Genomic DNA, 21,541 nt, shown 5'->3' with positions numbered 1-21,541 from the left:
AGTGCCACCCCTAAACTTTTTGTGGGGCCTGAGGGGGAGGAGCCAAAAAGCCCTGGAGGAGAGGGAGGGAGGGACAAGAGGCTGCATCAAGCTGCATCCACACTCAAGAAATAACCAGGTTTGGCAGCGACTTAACTCTTTTGTGGCTCATGGCTATGGAATTCTGGGAGTTGGAGTATGTTCTGGGGTCCAGATATCAAGGCTTGGCTCCTTTCTAGCTCATTGCTATGGAATTCTGGGAGTTAGAGTATGTTCTGGGGTTCAGATATTGAGGCTTGGCTCTTTTCTGGCTCATGGCTATAGGACACATCCTACATTTCAGACTTCTGCCCAGAAGGAATTTCAAAAGTCCTCATTTTTTGTAAGATGAGCAGATGTCCTCCTTTTATAGGATGTGTCCTATGTTTCAACCTTCTGGCCTGGATGAATGTAAAAATGTCTTCCATTTTTGGTAGGATAACACACGTACTCCTTTATCCAGGATACGGCACACATTTCAGCCCAAGAGCAATGTCAAAACATCCTCCATTTTATCAGGGTGACCAGACATCATCCTTTATCCAGGACACGTCCTACATTTCTGCCCAGGAGGAATTTCGAAACAACCTGCTTTGCCAGCCTTTCCTTGAAGCTGAGAGTGTGTGACTTCCTTGCCTATTGGGTCTTCTTGGTTTGTTCAGAGAGTCTGCCTTTCATGACTTGGGTGTGTGCGAGTGTGTGCGTTCAAGAGGTTTTCTTGGGAGGTTTGTTCAGAGAGGGTTTGACTTTGCCATCCTCTGAGGCTGAGAGAATGTGACTTGCCCAATGGTTTTTGGGGATTTGCCTTCACCTTCCCTTAAGGCTGAGAGAGTGTGACAAGCGCTGTGATGTCCCTTGTGCGGCGCACAATTTGGACATGATGCATAAACCACGTCATCAACACGTACCCCATGTAAGATATTTAGCCTTCTCTGTTGGAGAGAATCAGATTTTCATTGAATCCTGGTCTCCAGAGTCATAGAATCCTAGAGTTGGAAGAGACTGCAGGGGCCACCCAGTCCAACTCCTTTATTCTGCCATGCAGGAACTCTCAATCAAAACATCTCCATTGACAGATGGCCATCCAGCCTCTGCTTAAAGACCTCCAAAGAAGGAGACTCTGCTGCACTCCAAGGAAGGAGTGTGTTCCACTGTTGAACAGCCCTTACTCTCAGGAAGTTCCTCCTAGTCTAACACACAAAGCTATATCCCAACCTCCTATCCAGGAAGAATGTCAAAATGTTCTCCATTTTGAGCATGACTGAGAAACATGAATTTATATTGTTTTTTATTAATGTTTTTGGCTTTTAGTTGGGTGTGTTCTCCATTTTTGAACATCCTACAATTTGTCCTACATTTTATCGTGCATCATATCCTACATTTTTCCTACATTTTGTGTCTTGGGGGGGCTCTTAGCATCTCAAAATGGTGGCACTTAGTCTGGACCCCCCCCTTTTCAAAATCCTGGCTACGTCCCTGCTCCCAGTCCTTTCCCCAGTACAATATAATTTAAAAAAAATGTGTTTGCAAACACAATATAATAACAGGAATAAAATTGCAAATCCAAGTCAAAACATCAGTGTATAGTCCTTGTTAGCAGGCAGGAAAAAAATTGGCTGAGATAATGTATTATCAGATGTTGCTACAACATTGCTGTGTCATAGCTACTTCTGCTGATGCCATTCCCCAAAATCTACTTGTTAGGCCAAGTGGCATGTGAACTGTCTCTGAGACACTGCAGATCAGAGTGATAGGAGATGATGACTGCAGTGCCCCTCAAGTCATGTGGTGCATTCAGAGGCAGCTGGGGAGATTCCTTAGGTTCCTGCTGCAGCGGCTCATCTTAGCATGCCCCATGAGTGGGAGGCCACTGCAGTTCTTATTTCCCAATGCCCAGACCTCAGGCACCTTAAAAGCACTTGAGTTGGGGAGCTACCTGTCTTAAGAGGTTGGTTTGGAGGTCATGCTCAGTCATTAATGACCATAAACATGAATCCCAAATGGTACTAGTTTATAAATCCATTTTACAGTCTTGCAAATATTGAACAGGATGCCAGCCAGAGTCCTAGTCCAACACGTAAACCACTACTTCAGATTGGTTCTTCTTTTCTGCAATATGGGGCCCTTTTGCTCCCTCCAATATTAAAAAAAGCAACAAAACAAAAGGGAGGGAGGACCATGGACAGAAATCATGTTTGATCACTGCATTGCATGTACAGTTATTTTAAAGAATAGTTAAAGGTTGGATCAGCCCTTCCTGGTGAGCTACTTTGTTTATGCAGTAATTGTACAATTTTGATAATGTGTTATGCTTTTTAAAACCAAGCTGCTTTTAGTGATGTATGAGGTGTTCAAAGTGGCACTTGCTTGGGAGAAAATGTTCTCTTAATGCTTGCTTAAAACCTGCTAATTATTAATTAACTGTCTTGGTAGCACAGTCACCTCCCCCACCTAGTTTTTGTATCTTAAGCAGGGGAGGTGGGAGTACAAGCTACAGTCTCTTTCATCCTCTCCTTGTTTTGGCATTTGCACATACTCACTTTTGTTTTGTTGTTTTTTTCTCAACGTCTGTAGGAGGAAAAGGGGTCCATTATGCTGAAAAGAAAAGGAAAGAAACTGACTCTTTTAGTTGGAGAAGGAATCTCTAGAAACAGTGGCAGTCTTGGGCAATGCACATGTGATTAGCCATGATTAGTACCAATGTTTGCCTGGAATACAGGGGCCTAAATACCCTAAAGGCACCAGATCCCATATGGGACTTGGAGTACTTTGTACTTGGAGGGGAGACCACCAATGAATCCCAGATTTGTTGTTCTTAACTGCCCTCAAGTTGACTTTGACTTCTGGTGACCCTGTGAATGAGACACTCTATCCTCAACAGCCCTGCTAAGTTCCTGCAGACTTAGGGCCTGTACAGACCAGCACTTTGTGCTGGCCTGGGCCCGAACCAGGGTTGCATGAGGGCTGACCATTTACACACTCCCAAAACCTACCATGTGCCCCAGGCACCATCTTGGCGCATGCCTGTACAGATGGCGCACACCATGATGATGTCTGTCGTACGCAGCGTCTAAACGGTACTGCACACAAGGGGCATTATAAGGCGCCCCTGTAGCACCAGAAAGCAATCCATAGCTTTTTGTGATCTATACAGTCACAGGCTTTGATATATCCTATAAAGCCCATGCTAATTTTCTTTATCCAGGTGCTGTAGGCTATATTTCAGAGGAAGGAACTGGAAAAACCACCTCTGAGTATTCCTTGCCAAAGAGAACTCTATGAAATTCATGGGGTCACCATAAGTCAACAGGTGAAATTGAAGGCATACACACACACATGCCTGGAGTTTACCTAGCTGGCTGTTAGTGGAGTGGGAGTGAATTTTGGATATAACTGAAAGAAAAACATTATAATCATCATCATCATCATCAAGTTTATTTCTATACCGCTTTTCCGCGTTGATCAAAGTGGTGTACAGAACAAAAGAATACAACAATACAGCAGTACAGAATAAAAATACAATATATACATATCAATAAAACTGTATAAAAATTACAAATACAATTTAAAAACTATTAAACCAAATCAAAGCCAGCTGAGCTGATGAGCCATGATGCAAAATACATATAGGGGGGAACCACATGATATCAGAGCACATGGGGGAAAGCTTGATGGAAAAAAAAGGTCTTAAGTTTCTTTTTAAAAGAAATCCAGGGGGGTGATGGAGTGGAGCTCATCGGGAAGGGTGTTCCAAATTTTTGGGGCCGAGATAGAAAAGGCCCTTTGCATCATCATCAATGTTTTTAAAGAGAGTGCTGCTGAATGATTGTAAAAATCTGTCAACTTTGTTTTCATTGCATTTCTTATAATCCCACGGGCATTCTTTTCCTGTCCAAATTCTGTACTGGGTTATGAGACTTCTTTTCTTCTTCCTACATAGAAATCCATATTTATTTTGGTACATTCTTTTCCTGATGTATGCATTCTTTAACATGTACATTTTTACACATTTTCCCCATTGCATAATAGATTTGTGTCCATTTTTCAAATATACTCAGTTTTAGTTTCACATATGTATATAATTTAAAAACAATTTTTTTGCAAAATCTGGTGCTTGTGATTTCCCTCAAATTGTTTTAGCATTTGTGGGTTTACTGGCTTCATTTAATTGAAGCGCAAGAGCTTTCTCCCTCTGTATAGCAATACTTGTTCTATGTCATTCAACTAATGATTAGATGTACAGTCAAGTTTTTTCTTGATAATAAATGTAATCTAGTGTTTGCTATCTGTATACCTGTCCTCTATCTTCCACAGTGTAACTACCTCCTGGCCTTATTGAATGGATTTTTATTTCAAATTATGTGGTCAGCCTAAAGATGAAGGTTTATAGAACATTGACTGACTGTTACTGCTACCTGATTGTTTCTCTAAAGCTCTTCCACAATAACTCCAGCTCCAGTAGTTCCAGAATAATTATTTCAAATCTTTTTTGATACAGAAAATAGTTGAATTACATCAGTATTCACTCTTCTACTCTAGCTGGAACCAGCCATACTAAATAGTGATTAGACTAAAGATTAAAATTCCATTTTGTGTGTGTTTAGGTGTTGAATGCTTCTAGATTCCTTTGGCAATATGTTGAGCAAAACATGGTAGGCAATAGAACAGGGGATTTATAGAAATCTGAATCCTTTTTTGTTACATTAGTATGCCTTGAATCTTTTTAATTAAAACGAGATAAGAAAACCATGGAGGAAAATTAGATCTAAATTAAGCCAGTATTTTAGAGGGAAATGTACTTTAGTTAGATGCATGAATTTGCTACAGTAAACAGGTATATGAAGTCCAATGAATTGTTAGGCACAAAAATAAAAATAGATGTAGTTTATAGCTATGATCTTCTGAATCATACAGTTCCTCTTGGTCAGGGGTAGGCAACCTTTTTGAGCCGGGGGCCGGGTTGCTGTCCCTCAGACAACTGGGGGGCCGAAGCCCAAAAATAAATAATTAAACAATTTTTAAAAAATAAATAAATAAACTGGGACAAATGTGGGACAAAATTTTCAAATGGAGGACACTTTTTTAAAAAATGGAGGACACACAAAAAATTGCTGATTTTTTTTTAAATGTTAATATAAATGCATGTTTTGGAGGCTTCTATAGACAATTGCCCCCCTTGCCCACCGCTTGCGCCCCTTGCCTGCTGCTTGCCTCCCCTTGCCCACCTTCTCCTGATAGGTCAAAGGCCCCATGCCCTCACGCGAGAGGCCAAAGGCTCCGGCAGCAATCGGCGGCTGGACCGGGCTGGGGCCGGTCCCAAGGCCTTGCCGGGCCGCATCCGGCCCGCGGGCCGCAGGTTGCCTACCCCTGCTCTTGGTAGTCCAGAACAAACCAGTGTCAAAAACATTGTGGAAAGTGAATTCTTGCCCTTAATTTTAGTTGCAGTTTAGTTAATAACTTTATTTAGGCATTCTACTGTCCAGTTGAAAGTAACAGAAGAATGTGATTGCACACTGGCCTCTTGCCTTTTCAGTTATCTGGTGACTTCAGACTTGATTAAGGGTTTTGACAATTTGGTTGGTTTAAAAAGGCATTGGCTAGAATCTTTTTGTTGTCTTACACATGTAAAAGTTCCCTTATGGAAGTGATGGGGTGTTTTTGTCCACATTCAGTTCAAGGTGTCAGAAGGAGAATTGTGTATGCACTGCTGTTTTGCATGGAGATGTGCTTGGATGCACAAAGTGTACACATGTACATTGGGTTGTAAATTATGTGTGCATTTAGTTGCACAATTCTTCAATTCAGTATAGTTGGCCCTTGATATCTGCTAGGGTATGGTTCCAGGACCATCTGTGGATACCAAAATCTGTGGATACTCAGGTCCCATTGAATACAATGGAACAGTAATATGGTGTCCTTTGTATAAAGAATTCCCATGGCTTGGGGCCAAAACAACTCTCCAGTATCTGTTATGCAGGATGCCCCAAATAACATATTTGAGCCTTATTTAAACCAAATCATAGTGTGATCAGGAATAATGTAAGCCAACCACAGGTCTTCAGCATGTGGTATGCAGTCTTTTTTTAAAAAAAATTATTACTCACAAAATTCACATAAAACAAACATCACAAACACCATCAACAGTTTTCTTATATTTGGCCTTTCAAAGTAAATGACTTATAATTACACTCATCCATCCATATTTGCAGCTTTGATATTTGCGGATTTGATTATTTATGGATTTTATAAATATGTTCTCTCTAGGAATCTCTAGGTCCGCCAGTGCAACTTTATGGTCAACTTTAACTAAAAGTTGCACTGAAAGACCTAGAGATTCCTAGAGAGAATACTAGGCCTTTGTAGCTCCTGCAGCGCAGTTCTATGGTCTGTCAGACATTGACCACAGAGTTGCACTGGAGGACCTAGAGATTCCTAGAGAGGTATTCAACTTTCACATTTATGCACAGAAATCAGAAGTGCTGTGGCATAGATGATTCTTACTTTGGTATACAATACAGGGTTTGTTTAGAGAACTTCATATCTGAGTAATCACTACAATAGGCCTATAAAAGTTTGTTCACACTGCAGATGTAGAAGCTAATGTGAATAGATAGCAAAAGCCAGATTTGAACCAGAGGTGCCCTATCTCATTACTTTCAGGGGGAACATTTTCTGCCATTGTGCCAGGGACCAGCACTATATTAGTGTCCATTGAATACAGTACAATTTTTCCTTCTTTCCTGGAAACTCTCCAGGCACTGGCAACCAATGGCTCAGCAACCATCACTTCGAGTAGCCCTGTCCTATCTCATAACTTGTATTTCATAACTCAGTCACTTACTCATTGGGAAGCTGAAAGGGAATGGATTGAAACAGGCAAGTAAGTTTGAAATAAAATTCCAAGGAAACCAATAAAGTATTTTTGTAAGTATGGCATGCCAGTGATTCCACTTAACCTTTGGGTGCTTTTACAGAAGTATAATGCTTATCATGTTTGTTTAAAGGGTTTCCATACAAGGCAAAAGAAAGAAGCTTACTTTGGCAATGGAGAAAGAAAAAAAGACTGGCATGATAGAGATTCCATAAGGAAAGACTTGCAACGGACAGGTAAAGATATTAACTCAATCAATCTTTGTCAAATACTGCATTTCCATGGCCCTAAATGCACAAACCAAAAAAAGTGGCTTCCAGCTGCTTTGGGGACATGGCATTCAAATGATGCATGCCCCAAAGCAGCATGAAGCCACTCCAGCACTGCGATCCAGTCCTTTAGACTGGATCAAAAACGTGCCAATTAAATCTGGCTCCTGGTGGCTTGGGACCACAGTGGCGGCCCACTTTGGAAGCAGGCCGTGCAGTTGACACTGTCCCAACATGATCACAGCCAGAACAGCCTCCAGCTGCTCCTGGCAAGCCATCTACTTCACTCCCATATTCAGCAACCTGAAGGGAAAATAGTTGCCAGCACAAAATATTACATTTGTTGTTGTAGTTGTTGCATTTATATTGTGTCAGTTCTGTGACTCAAGGCTACTTACATATATTAAAACCAGTACCAATTAAAATATACACAAAACATCAGCAAAATATATACAGGTTATTTTAAAATACAATTAAACTATTTAAAAATTGATTAAAAGGCAAAAGATTAAAATATGAACAAGACAGCACACCTTTGAAATCCATTGTAGTCAATTCCTAAAAGTCTGTTGGAATAGAAAAGTTATTGCTTATCAGCAGAAGGAGAGCAAGGAGGCAGTCATTCTAGCCTCCCTGCCGAGGGAGTTTCAAAGTCTGGAAGCAGCCATCAAGAAGTCCCTTGAGCAAGGTTCTCTCCTGCTCCGAATGAGTTTTGTTTTTATGGCCAGAGCTAGCCAAAGGCTTGCAGGTGTGATTTCTTGTTCTGAGGAAAAGCAATCCTATCCTCCAAGACTTAGAAATGGTATGGGACAGCATAAGGAGATTACCTGAGCAGCCATGTTTGTATTCTGTGTTCCCTGAAACCTGATGGGTACCAGTATGTGTCAGGGAGTGGTTTTTGGAAGGCTTAAATGCAGAAGCCCTGGATGAACTAAAATTAAAAGGAGAGAAAGAAAATGGTAATTTATGTTAAGCAGAGTTTTGAGTGCTGTATCCTGCTGTTTTGAAGCAAAATGAAATAAACAGGCATGTGCATATAGAGCTCATACATTGTCTTCTTGCACTAGCTGGCTCAGCATGAACTATAAATATTGTAGCTAGCTGGAAAGTGGCAGGGCTGTGCTGGTGGCAGGCAGTAGTACATTTCTTCTTGGTCTGAGCCTTAGAAAAGGAGAATGAACTATTTGGCAAAACCTCCAAACGCCATGGCAAGAGAGCTCTGGGCTGTAATTTTGGCAGTCTTTTGCTTGACACAGTAACACCAATTAGGAAGACATCTAAGTGGGGGAAAGGTTTTATAAGTAGTGGCAGCGGCAGCATGTTCAGTCCTTCTCTGCGTAGAGCAACATTATTAAATTGGGTTATATTGACCTTTGTACCAGAAGTGCAAGTGGCAAGAGCTGACAGATAATCAGATGTATGTAGTCAGTGATGAGGACGTTGAATATTTGCCACAGTTCGATTGTGTCCTCCAATGGCAAATAGTGGCGTCATTAGAAGATAAACAGGAGAAAACCTCCACAGGTTTTTAAAGACACCATTTGACCCAGTCCATATGAGGCAAACTTATCCTGGGGGGGAGAGTTAATGTTAAGTGAATAACCTGTTTCTGTAGTTGGTGTCACAATTAAAAATGCATGGAATAGGAGATCTCAAAATGGGGGGCGGGGGGATGGAATGAACAATGCAATACATATGTCATTTATAAACCAGGATAATTTTAGTGAGTCCATATTAGCAAACCTTTTCAAAATATTAAAATTTTATCATTCACAGTTCTTAAACCAGCATTCTTAAAACTGTCATTTACCCTTACAGCTGCTTGGCTACTTAACAGTTTTGGACTGTTATGAAATCATACTGTACTAATGATGGAATGTGGCATGATCATTATTGCCTAGAGCTGAAGAAAGAAGGGATCTGGCTTCTTGAGATTTGAATGTGGGTGGGTAGGTGAGTGAGTAATTTTTCTACAGTTAGAATGTGATAATAATGACTTCATTTGTTTGTGTTTGAAGGAAATGGAGAACAGGGAAAACCCTATCCTATGACTGATGCTGAGCGAGTTGATCAGGCATACAGGGAAAATGGTTTTAATATTTTTGTGAGTGACAAAATTTCTTTCAATCGCTCTCTACCAGATATACGACATCCAAAGTAAGTGCAAAAGTCCTTATTTCTAGAATTGATGTTTTTTAAATATTTCTTGCAGTATCATTTCAGTTGGCATTGACCTTGATGATCCCACACATTCTCAGTGCATGCAGAGTTATCTAATACTACTTCTAGAACTCTTCTGAAATTGTAACTAAGGCTGCATTTGCACTGCAGAAATAATGCAGTTTGACACCGCTTTAACTGCCAAGGCTCAATATCATAGAATTCTGGGATTTGTAGTTTGTTGGAGCACCAGGGTCCCAGAAATCCACCGCATTGATCCTTAATAGTTAAAGCAGTGTCAAACTGCACTAATTCTGCAGAGTAGATGCAGCCAAAGAATCAAGAAGTTGTAGCGTGTGTGTGTACAGTGAGCCCTTCCTATATACAGGGGATCCATTCAAGACCCCCCTCTTCCGCCCATAGGAAAAAATGCGTAAGTTGAAAGTCCATTTATTCTTATGTTGGTGCCATTTTGTCCTATGGGGCTTGCTGTATGCATAAGCTCAAAGCCGCATACAACAAGCCCATGTATGGTGTGAGCCCAGTGTGTGTGTGTTCTGTGTATATAATTTCCAATAAATTGTGTTTTTACTGATACTTTTCTTTGTACATATTTTTGGAGCTTTTTAAAGCTGAAAGCTGCTGGTGTTTTTCCATAGGCTCTGAGAGATTTATGTTTCTTGCCAGATATGAGCCATTGGGAACAATCCTGTCCTTCATTAATTGGTCTAATACATGCTGTTTATCAAATTAGTGTCTAACATTTAGCTACCTAAAGAAATCAAATGAATGAATACTTTAACAGTTATAGTAGTAGTACCATTTCATGGTTCATGATCAAGCAGTAACTATGTTCATCCATCTTCTAGCTGCAATAGCAAGCTGTACCTGGAAAAACTCCCCAACACCAGCGTAATAATTCCATTCCACAATGAAGGATGGTCATCACTTCTCAGAACAGTGCACAGTGTTCTTAACCGCTCTCCGCCTGAACTGATAGCTGAAATTGTGCTAGTGGATGATTTCAGTGACAGAGGTATGTCTGTTGTAGTGTTTGTTCATATAGACATATATGACTGAACAAAACACATGTTATATATCAAATTAGTCTGCACATATGCAGAAGAATTTCTAAAAATAGATTTTTAAATAACTACAGTGGAGCTTGCTGGTAATTTCCTGGCAACTCAGAAGGGATGGAGCCAGACTGACCTCCCTTTGGAGGGAGCTGCATAGTCAAGGTGCTGCTACAGAGAAAGCCCTGTCACATGTAACTTAGGTTTTTTTCCCTGCAGAATATGGCATATAGAAAAATAACGTGTGTTCAGATTCATTGGTTAAAATCCTAAAGTCAATTGAATAATCTGTAAACACTGAAATATGATAAATTGTTTTATTTACCTACCTTTCTTTATCTGAACTCTTTTTCTAGTTAAAGGTGAAAATAAATGGCTATCAGCCTGTACAGACCATGATAAATGGCAGCCTCAGGGCAGAGTGGGGGCATGGCGTCCACACAATGCATTCCCCACCACTACCATCATGCCACCTGCATGGCAGGTGACATCACAGTGCTCCAGCACTGCATCCAGATGACGCAGTGCCAAAGAAGCACCAAAAAGCCATGGGGCTAGCAGCTATGGTGCCCTTTCCACAGTGCAAAAAACAAGCTGTTTGTTGTGGGTCCTTTTGGTGCCGCGGAAAGTCCACATTGGGGCTGTGGTGTAGTTGCCATGGCCCCGATTCAGTGAAGAGGCAGCTGCAGACTGTCTCTTGAGGTGGTCTGTTCAGCCCCTTAGGGGCAGTCTGTTCAGCCTCTAAGTCATCACAATAGTTTCCAATACTTTCAGCCATATGGTTTAATAAACATAAAATGGGATATTATGGAGGATGTTAACTTTTTGATTTCATGTACCTATGGGGGGGAGACACCTCCTATTTTTAACTTTTACATCTGTTAAACCCATCTGATCAAAGGTTTCCTTGGTTGTTTATGCTATCAACTTGGCCCAACTAGCCAAGCATTTTCTACTCTTCCCAAGTTCTCTAGCTGGGAACTTTGACATCATCATCTGCTAGTAAATCGTTTTAACTGAAAGTGACAGGGAGTGAACTTGGGGACTTTTTTGTGCAAAACATGAAGCTGTGCAATTGACCTACATTCCCTCTCCTAATTTTCAGTTGTTTGAATCAAACTGTGCAATTAATTTACATGAGCTAATTAGAAGACATTTTCTTCCCACTTTTTGAATCTGTCAGACTACCCTTTCCATAACATTGTGGCTAATCTTTTCCCCAGCTATTTTTTTTTTAACATTAAGCAACAACTCTGAAATATGTGATCAGGAGTAGAGGAAATCTTTCATGCTATGAGTCAGGTCCAGGTTATTTGAAGGACCATATTCTCCTTTATGAACCTGCCCCATATTTTGAGCTCTGCTAGGGAGGTCCTTCTTTCTGTCCCACAACTCTCACAAGTACATCTGGTGGGAACAGCGAGGTGGCCTCTTCAATGGCTGCCCCCAGGCTCTGGAAATCCTTTCCCAGAAAGGTTAGTCTGGCACCCTCCCTACTCTCTTTTAGTAAACATGTGAAGACTTTTCTGTTTCAACAGAACAAAACTGATTGTTTAGGCAGGTTGGGTTTTGTTCATTATGCTGGATTTTCTATTTGTCATTTTTGTTGTGCTGTTGTGTTATGGTTTATGTTTTGAATGGGTTTTAATTTATTTTGATAGTTTAATCACTTCTTAGCTTTTGTATTTTGTGAATTTTTAGCTATGCTGTTTTAATCTGTTGTAAAATGCCTTAAAACCTGGGAAGAAAGCAGGATATTTATTATTATCATTATAATCAATGAGCCTGCTATGTTCTTATTTTTATTTATTTTATATTTTCCCCATTCTATCCATTGCATGATAGTACAATTTTAAAATATATTTTGTAAATGATATATTTCTATCAAGTTTTTTAAAAATTAAGAACGTATGTGCTGTGGCGAATTATCCTTTTCCAATCTGCTTGCTTTGTCATGTCTGCCTATGTATACCAAAGGCTTGCAGTTGTTAGAAAAATGGTTTTGGTTAATTGTGGTTAAATCAGTTTAGCAGCAGCAGCACCAACAGCAACAAGTGTGTACTCCACAGGTATTTAGTAAAAACAACTAGATGTGAGCTTCTGCCAAATAAACAGGATACATTGGTAGGTAAAAAGAAACTTACTTTTTGCTACATCTAAGTTCTACAAAAATAACTAATCAGTACAGAAAACTATACTTGGTAGAAGAGTCCCTAGAGCTGACTCTCATGTGTACAAGTAAGAAAAAAATACATCTTTAGCAGCACAGCCTGGTTTCTGCTTCCATGCTTCGTGAGAGCAGAGAGAGAGAAAGGACAGAGAACAAAAGGTAATAAAACTTTATTGACCCTCCCAAAAAGGGGGGGCTATGGGAAGTGACCTCTTCACAAGCAACACTGACCAAATGACCATAGAGATACACAGAGTGTTCCTACATAGAAGACAACCCCCTTTCTCAAGCAAAAAAAACCTAGATCTACAAAACAAGCCTTGATGCTAATACTCCAGCAGCAGTCAGAGTATTTTCCAAAAGCAGGAAATAAAGGCACTCATTCTTACCTGCTGTTATTCCCCCAAAATTGGCATTCAGAGGCTTCCTGCCTCTTGTCCTTGATATAGCATATAGCTGACATGACAAGTAATCATTGGTAGTCTTATACTCAGTGAATTTGTCCAAGCCCCTTTTAAAGCTCTGTGTGCTGCTAGAAATCACCATAATCTTTAAGAGCAAATTCCGTAGTTTATGTGCTGTATGAAATGCCGTTGGATGGTTCTCTACATCATGCATAACTTTATGCACAACTATCCTTTCTCTGTCCTTACCTTTTTCTTTTTTTCGATGTTTAGAAATGTACATTACAAGAATGTGGCTCCAGCCCACTAATAAGTTCAGTTGCTGTTTCTGCAGTTTTTAAACCAAAACTAAGCATAGTCTCCCAAATGTAATCATGCATATGCTCACCACAATGTGCTATACTTTCAACAGCGTGAGGAAAGTCAAAATTATTTTTTAAAGTGGAAGAACAATGTACCAGCCTGGGTGTATTCCTGACTTACTAAAAACAAAGCAGTATCAGAACAAAAACAGCAATCAGAATGCCTTCACTGGAACCTTGATTCAGAATCCCTGTAGTTTGGAGCATTCCATGGATATATTGCTTTGTGTTTTAATTTCAACCATTATTCATTAATTTAGCCTAAAAGATGCTAATTATACTCGTGTGAGCTAGTTGGAATGACTCAACCACCCCATACTTTCTCAAGCATGGGAATTTGCAGCTATTAGGAGAACTTAGTTATATCTTTGCTGGATTTTAGAATTGTTAAACAATGAGTGAACTTGTCAGGTGTACTTCTTGATGTTTGGCTAAGACAATGTATTTTGATACTGCTAACTACTTCTGATCGTTCTTTTTAACATCACAATATAACTATATGAAAGTGGAATAATCTACTGCTTAGTAGTGTAATAACATGTTGGCAGTTATATAATCGTTTGCATTTTTGTTTATTTAAACTGCCATAGCAAATTGTGTCTTTTAATAGTTGTTCTTTTGAAGGAAAGTGTTACCTTTCATCATTTGTTCCTTTGATTGTTTTTAAAATACAAAGTAGTTATCAGTGAAATATAAACAAGCTTTTACTTGTTGTAGTATACTTGGAATTTATTGTTTTTATTTTTTTATTGTGTTAGACTATCTAATAGCTGAAATTATCTTGGTGGTGTAAAGATAAATTACAAACATGAAACACAAAGTTAATAAATCATTGATAATAAAACAGCATATAAACAACTTAGATGAAACAAATAGTAAGAGATGAGAACAGTACACTACATAATAAAATCAAAATATAACAGAAAAAAGAACAATGCAAAGATCTAAAAACAATAAAACAGTTCTTAAAATTCCTAAGAGGATAAGGATCTTCACCAAATACCAAACAGATCATAATGTCAGCACTAGGCAAGTCTCTCTGTGTTAGCTATACCCTGATTGGGTGAAGCTGCTCAAAAGGCAATTTCTTTAGCAGCCAACTGTGTTCTCATTTGACAGAGGTGCATAGAAGAGAGGCTTGGGCTTACTTTAGGGTCTGAATAGTAAATATGGGATGAAATCCTCATTTAGATAACCTGGGCCTTACAGGTAAAGGCAGCACCACAAATTGAACCTAAAAATGGCTGAGTAACCATTGTGGATGGGGCAAAATACTGCCACAATATGACTGTATCAGCCAGTCCAATTAATTTGTAGAGAGATCTTGTAGCACCTTGAGACTAACTGAAAGAAATTGGCAGCATGAGCTTTCGTATACTTCAGTCCACTTCCTCATATATATTTGGTGGAGTGAAAACCAGGGACAGACAGATATATGCCATTGGTATGTGAGAATATCCAATTAATTGTCTAACTGCCCTGTTTTGGACTATAACTGATGTTTTCATGTTATTTCCAAAGGCATATCCTTTGAATAATCCCAACAAGAAACTATCTTAGTATGAATCTGTTGCTGAGACTAATTCTGTCCAGGTAGGCTTGTATTTGATAAGCTGATAGAAGGAGCTTTGAGTTACCAAAGCAGCCTATACCTCTACTGCTAAATGATGGATTCAAGAATATCCAGAAACTCTTAACCTGATTTCCTGGGATTCAAGAATACCCAGGGACTGTGACTCTGATTCGTTCCCTCTAGAAAGCAATGCAATGGACAGATGAAGTACCAATAACCAGATCATCAATTTATCTGGATTGGGTCTGGTTTTTTGGTCTTCACCCTGTCCATTATCCTGTCCAGTCACTTGTTCAGAATATCAGCTTGCCTAGTATTAGATGAAAAAGAGAAGTGGAGATGAGCACCCCACATATTCGCAACACTTTTGCTTACATCTACAGTTAAACGATCCCAGCAATTTTATATAAGTTTTGAAAAACATGGGAAAGACCTTTGGAATTTAGGGCCTAAACAGACAGGCCAAAATAAAGCTACTTTGGATCACTTTGGAGGTCTCCTGTTTACATGATGGACACATCCTAAAAGGCCAGAAGCTGCGCCTCTACTGCTTCTGTGCAGCTTCTGGCCTCTTAAGATGCATGTGTCATTTAAACAGCATACCTCCAAAGTGACTCGAAGCAGCTTTACTTTGGACTGTCTGTTCGGGCCCTAAATAACTTGAGTAGCAGCATGGGCATACCTAGTTCTTGGAACAGACAGATACAGTGATAAAAATGTAGAGGAGTTTTATGACAAACATCATATTGCTTTAAATAGTGGTTTAAAAGTTGCTTGCATTATTAACATACATTTATGGGTTAACTATGTGCTTGTTAACATGTATATCAGAATTGGATCATTGTATTTAATTACTCACGTGTTGTTTAATGGACAAACGTGTGCTCTTTGACTGTGTAGTACAGTGGGACGATTACATCGGCAGGCTAGTGGTCCATGGATTCGACCACCTGCAGATCGCCACATTTCAGATTATTCAGTGGCAGTGCATGCATGCAGACATGTTGATGCCAACATGTTTATGTCATCACCCATTGAATAATATGGAGTGCCACCATCAGTGTTTTTTCCCATCAAGAGAGGGATCATGAACTGAACCCTGACAGATGGGAAGAATCCACTGTAATTTAATAATTTATTAGTAGATTTGTCTAGCTGCAGATATTTTCTTAGTCTAAGGTTTATAGCTAGAAAAAAGGAGCAGTGATCATCTTTTTGAAATGTGACTACCCCGTATATATTCACCTATAAGTCGACCTCATGTATAAGTTGAGGGCAAGTTTGGGGGCCAAAATTATGGATTTTGATATGACCCATGGATAAGTTGAGGGCAAAATTTAGGGGCATATAGCAAACGATCTAAAGGATGGAGCAAAGGAAAACAATGTCAAAGTATGTCAAAAAATTCCAGCAGCCATAACTCTTGCCGCTCACTCTTAAAGTAGGATAGATAAGAGAGAAAAGGGGGTTGGTGCTTCCAGGACAGATTATACTCTTGCCTTTCACAAGGCTATGGTTCCTTCTTTTAAATAAGAGTTAAGATACAATACTTACATTGACCCATGGATAAGTCAACTTAGGTTTTTGGGGTCAATTTTTTTGACTTAAATTTCTAGACTTATACATGAGTATATACAGTACTTGAAGCTACATACTCTATCTAACATTTTAATGGAAGATCAAAAAAGAAATTATGTATTTTTATTGTTCAGACATGCTGCTGAAGCACAGTTTTATCAAAGCTTTCAAAAGCATTCATAAGAGGCTTTCTGACATTTCTATGCCTTTATGGTTTCAGGTATTTTTGTTCTTTCCCACCTGCTTCTCCAGTTGTTTTGCATTTAGTTCTGTTTGCAGTTTAAAGGTATTAATTATGATTGTCTAGATAGATGTTAATATTAAATGTTTAAACCAAAAATTCTGGAAAATATAAAACTATTTGAAGTTAACTGAAAAATTGTTCCATGTTCTGGAAACACAGTTCTAAGGCTGCCAAAAAAAAAAAAAAAAAATCAAAGAGATTAATAGATACTTTATCTTTGCATGCAGAACATCTTAAAAAGCACTTGGAAGACTATATGGCCCAGTTTCCTAAAGTGAGGATTCTCCGAACCAAGAAGAGAGAAGGGCTGATAAGGACCCGAATGCTGGGGGCTACAGCAGCAGTTGGAGATGTTATCACTTTCTTAGACTCCCACTGTGAGGCCAATGTGAACTGGTTGCCACCCCTTTTAGGTAAGGAAGCTATTTAACATACATTCAAATCTGATAAATAGAGGTAGCAGTGCTCTTTTTTACTACCTTTCTAGCTATATATACTGTGCATTCAGAAATGCAAAAGGCTAAAATCTAACATACAGTTTCATTCAAAATGTTTTGTTTTTAATGACACTTTGGGGCTGTGCAGAATGGTAGGAAAGGCCAGCTTAGGGGCAGAGTCGGGGTGCTATGTCCACATGATGAATGCCCCACTGTGTGCCACACCACATGGTGCGTGGTGTCACGGCATTCCTCTGACACTGCATTTAGATGACACAGTGCCAAAGGAGCGCCATAAAGCCGTGGTGCCGGCAGCTATGGTGCCTATTCCAGGGCGCAAAAGGAGCTGCTTTTTATGGCTCTTTTTTGCACTGTGTAAAGGCCTGATTGGGGCTGCAGCATGCAGTTGCCATGACCCCAATCTGGCAAAAACCAAGCCAGCTGCATGCCGCCCCTTCAGGGACAGTCTGCACAGCCCCTTTGTTATGGGGCTTTCCCTAATACTTGACAGCGTCTGGTTTGCATTCTTCAGTGACAACAGTATGGCATTTTAAGGGGAAAGGGATTTTGTTGCTATTTTTTTAAATGCCAAGCAGATAGGTGGTTAAAAAAATGGAAAATAATGTTGGATGTGACTTCTTTCAAGACACTTGAATACCAGAAGCCTGAATCTAGGCTGATGTAGATTTGAGATGTAGTATGTGAAAGTCAGTCTCCTCTTGCTGCTTACATATTGTCTTCTTACAATTAGCCAGTAACAATGCTGCTTCCTCAAAAGGCAGGATTCTCTTTCTGTTTCATTGTGAAAGCACTGCTGCCATTTCAAGGTTTATTCCTGTTAGGAAGCCTATGCTTACTGTCTCACAAATATTTCAAGTCTTCCTTTTCTGTCCACTTCCTTTCTCTCATTCCTGCCTCTAGGACTTATATGAAATTTTGCCCTAGTCCTAATTTTTTTCCCTGATCACTTGAGTTCCATGTCACCTTTATCCTTTGTTTAATTTTCTTTACAGCCCATTTTCTATTTTTTTTTTCCATTTTGTCTCTCTAGCATTGTCATAACTCGCCCAAGGATTCAGATAGTGAAGAGGAGGCAGATAGCCTGGAATCTGTAGCTCCTGATAGCAACGCTCTATCTGAGCAATTGGGGGTTGAGGCAGAGGGAGGCCCTGCTCCCCAGTAGAGGCTGCAAAGGCTGAGGATCAATTGCCATAATTTATCAAGCAACCACAAGACAAAGAAAGATTGTGCTGCTCCCAGAGATTATTAAGTAGGAGACCCTGACATAGTTAGGCACCTGAGGTCTTGAAACAGCTGCCTGTAAATCTCCCAGCCACTCCTTTGCAACTTGTTTCTTTAAACCCTCCTTTCTTGGTGACTTGCAGTACTTTTACAGTGTTCCAGTTTTTGACCTTGGCCTGGCTACCATTTAAGACCCTGTTTCACTTATTGTTGGCTTTGGCGGGTTACAGACGGGCAAAAAGGGATGTACTCATGACGTCATGAAGGTAGAGCCTTCAGACGGGCTTTACCTGAATGCCGTCATGAACACGCCCCCCGCACGCCCCAAGCGGGAAGAAGCGGCATTAAAAAGGTGCTGCTTTTTTCCGCTTCTTTTCTGTTTGATGCGTACCTACGCAGCTCCGTCTGTAAGCCCCTGCACCGATACGTCAGAATTGCTACGCCGCAAATATAAGTTGCCGGTTTAAAAGCTCCATGTCAGCTGCGTCGCATAATGGGTCGGGTTCCCGGGACATGCGTGGTTTGCAGTCAAGCTTTAATTGCAACGTCCGCTGCCATGGAGCTGTGGAAGCTGTGGCACAGCTGCGGCGCATTTTAAGCCTCGTAACCCTAACCCTAGAGCCACTTGTGCGCATGCGTTGCTAGAACCGCTGGAAGTTGTAACTTTTGCCGGCGGATGTTTTGGTTGTAGAAAGTGAAAAGGGAAAGTTTGAGATTTAAAGTGACCCCCTACACACATTCCTGCGCCATTCTCACCTGGGAACGGGCACAGTTTGGCTGCTCCTGGCACAGCTGTGTGGCGGCTCCCCTTTGCCACCAGGCAGGATGGCTCAGCCATCCACCAGCACCCCGAAAAAAGGCAGGGGGACGTCTTGGTCTCATACTGAGACGGCTGACATTATAGCTATATGGTCCCAGAAACTGGAGTAACTGCAGAAACTGGAGCAGTCCTACCTGAATGCTGACACATATCGAGAAGTGGAAGAAGCCATGAGAGCTGCTGCACCGGTACACCATAATTGCTACGCCGCTACTTTAAGTTGCCCATTTAAAAGCTCCGTCGCATAGTGAGTTGGGGTCTTGGAACATGCGCAGTTTGCAGTCAGGCTTTAATTGCAACGTCCGCTGCCATGCAGCTGTGGAAGCTGAGGCACAGCTGCGGTGCATTTTAAGCCTCCTAACCCTAACCCTAACCCTAGAGCAATGTGTACGCATGCGCTGCTTGGAAAGTTTGGACTTTAAAGTGCACCCCTACACACATTCCTGTGCCATTTTCACCTAACAATAAAAAACGCTAAAACTGTAAATATTGACATATGTACAAAAGAGGTGAGGGGAGATGGCAGGGGGACAGCGGTGGCAGCGGAGACAGCTGTGGCTGCGCATTGCAGATTCAGCAGGAGCGCGGGGACCAAAGGAGAGGAGGCATCTATGATGCTGCTGACACTGGCAAAGTGCAAGCGGACAAGGATGCCAACACCAGCTGATCACCAGCTGGCAGGAGACCACCATTGTTTTAAAGGGGCTTGGGCACTTTAAATGTGCCCATAGGCTTTCTGCCGCCGCTGCTTAGCCCTGCGCAGCTGCGCATTCGCCAGCCGGCAAAGGAAAAAAAAAAGAGACCCCGGAGCTTGAATGTGCCCAAGACCTTTTGATGCCCTCTAAACTTGCCCCGAAAGGCAAAGGGCAACTACAGGGGGCCGGGGCCTGGGCCTGGGATCAAGGGACAGGGAGCACTGACAAGGCACTAGGTCCCATGATGTCCCATAAAGACATCATTTCGCCTCCCAGGACATGTGTTCCCTCCCAGCCCTATCTACTCTATTCTACCCTTCCTGTTCTCTCCTCCCACCATGCCTGGCTCACTGGTCCCCAAACCAGCAATCTCCAAACTCTGTCCTTCCAGGCGTTTGGACTTCATCTCCCAGAATCCCCAGCCACCTTGCCCTGTGGTCTGGGATTCTGGGACATGAAGTCCAAACGCCTGGAAGGACAGAGTTTGGACATTGCTACCTCACACCACTCCTGCCTAGCTTTAAAGTCACAGGGAAAAAGTTTAAAGGGGCTTGGGTGCTTTAAATGCGCAGACAGGCTTTCTGCCGCCGCTGCTTAGCGCTGCAGCTGCGAAGCTGCGCACTTCTCATGTGGCAAAAGAAAAAAAAAGCCGTGGTTTGGGCTGCCCGTGCGGAAGCTGCCTCTCTTTTTGCAGCGTCCTCCGAGGCGGCGGTTTGGAAACTCCGGGTCCGAAACGGACCCAGGTGAGGCGTCTTCACTGCCCCCCGTGTGGAAGCTCCAACACCTGAAGCACGCCCCCGGGGCGGGCCGTCTGGAGGCTCCGCATTCAGCTAAATACACCTCCAAGACGTCCTCCCCTGCCCGTCTGTAACCCGCCTTTGTTTATCTGGACTGTCAACTTGATGAGCTGAGCAACTCTCTCTTGCTTCTTTCTTAATCTTGCTGGATAGCCCATGACTGAAATGGTCTGAATTAATAGCTCTTGTATTCTAGCCACCTGATTTCTGGCACATTTGCTGACGGGAGTATAGGACAAGTTGAAATTAATGCAAACACTGGCAGCATGGAGGCACTGCTTCAACAGAACCAGGCTCTATCTGAGCAAGTACATCAGCCAACTATAGCTGTGGCCAGTCTGCAGGCACAGTTTTAACCAGCAGGAGCTACTGCCTGTATTGCAGCCACTTCAGCACAAGTGCCCTGTGTCTACACCAGAGATGTTGTGTGGCTCTTCAGACCAGTTTCTTTTTGGCTCATTGTCAGCTGTACATGCAGCTCCATCCTGAAGACTTCCTCACTGGACAGGTAAAGGTGGCATTCATAATCAGCCTGCTTGCTGGTCCAGTTACAAAATGGCCCATCCCCTTTCTTGTTCAGTCATGCCAACCTGGATGACTTTTTGAAGGGAATGGGAGAGCTATGAGAGACCCTACGCAAGCCGAAACTGCCGACTGTTGCATCTGATGCATGCACCAAGGGAAGGGGCCTGTTGCCATGTACACTGCTGCCTTCCAGCTCTTGACCCAGGACCTGGACTGGAATGATGCGGTCTTGCAGGACCAATATAAAGATAGTTTGGCTGATGAGCTGGCCCCCTTGCTTCCCTGCAGAATTGGGTGAAC

The 21,541-nt window shown here is 41.5% G+C and overlaps 1 protein-coding gene and 1 long non-coding RNA gene across 2 annotated transcripts in view; one reads left to right on the top strand and one right to left on the bottom strand.

Moving 5' to 3' along the window:
• The window catches only part of GALNT10 (polypeptide N-acetylgalactosaminyltransferase 10), a 70,963-nt gene that overhangs the window by 19,641 nt on the left and 29,781 nt on the right, over positions 1-21,541 (top strand). Inside the window, exons 2-5 of the mRNA XM_042450918.1 lie at positions 7,023-7,125; positions 9,177-9,315; positions 10,188-10,354; positions 16,953-17,138. Coding sequence (XP_042306852.1) covers positions 7,023-7,125; positions 9,177-9,315; positions 10,188-10,354; positions 16,953-17,138 — 595 coding nt within the window. The remainder of the gene's footprint in view (positions 1-7,022; positions 7,126-9,176; positions 9,316-10,187; positions 10,355-16,952; positions 17,139-21,541) is intronic.
• On the bottom strand, positions 7,985-12,683 carry LOC121922041. The gene is made up of 2 exons (XR_006102084.1): positions 12,539-12,683; positions 7,985-8,089 (listed from the first exon to the last, which is right to left on the bottom strand). It is a non-coding gene; the product is annotated as an uncharacterized LOC121922041 (long non-coding RNA).

The sequence above is a fragment of the Sceloporus undulatus genome, chromosome 2 (genome assembly GCF_019175285.1).
Source record: "Sceloporus undulatus isolate JIND9_A2432 ecotype Alabama chromosome 2, SceUnd_v1.1, whole genome shotgun sequence".
In the NCBI taxonomy this organism is placed as follows: domain Eukaryota; kingdom Metazoa; phylum Chordata; class Lepidosauria; order Squamata; family Phrynosomatidae; genus Sceloporus; species Sceloporus undulatus.
The sequence above is the reverse complement of the archived record's forward strand: the minus strand, read 5'-3'. Positions and strand labels throughout refer to the sequence as shown.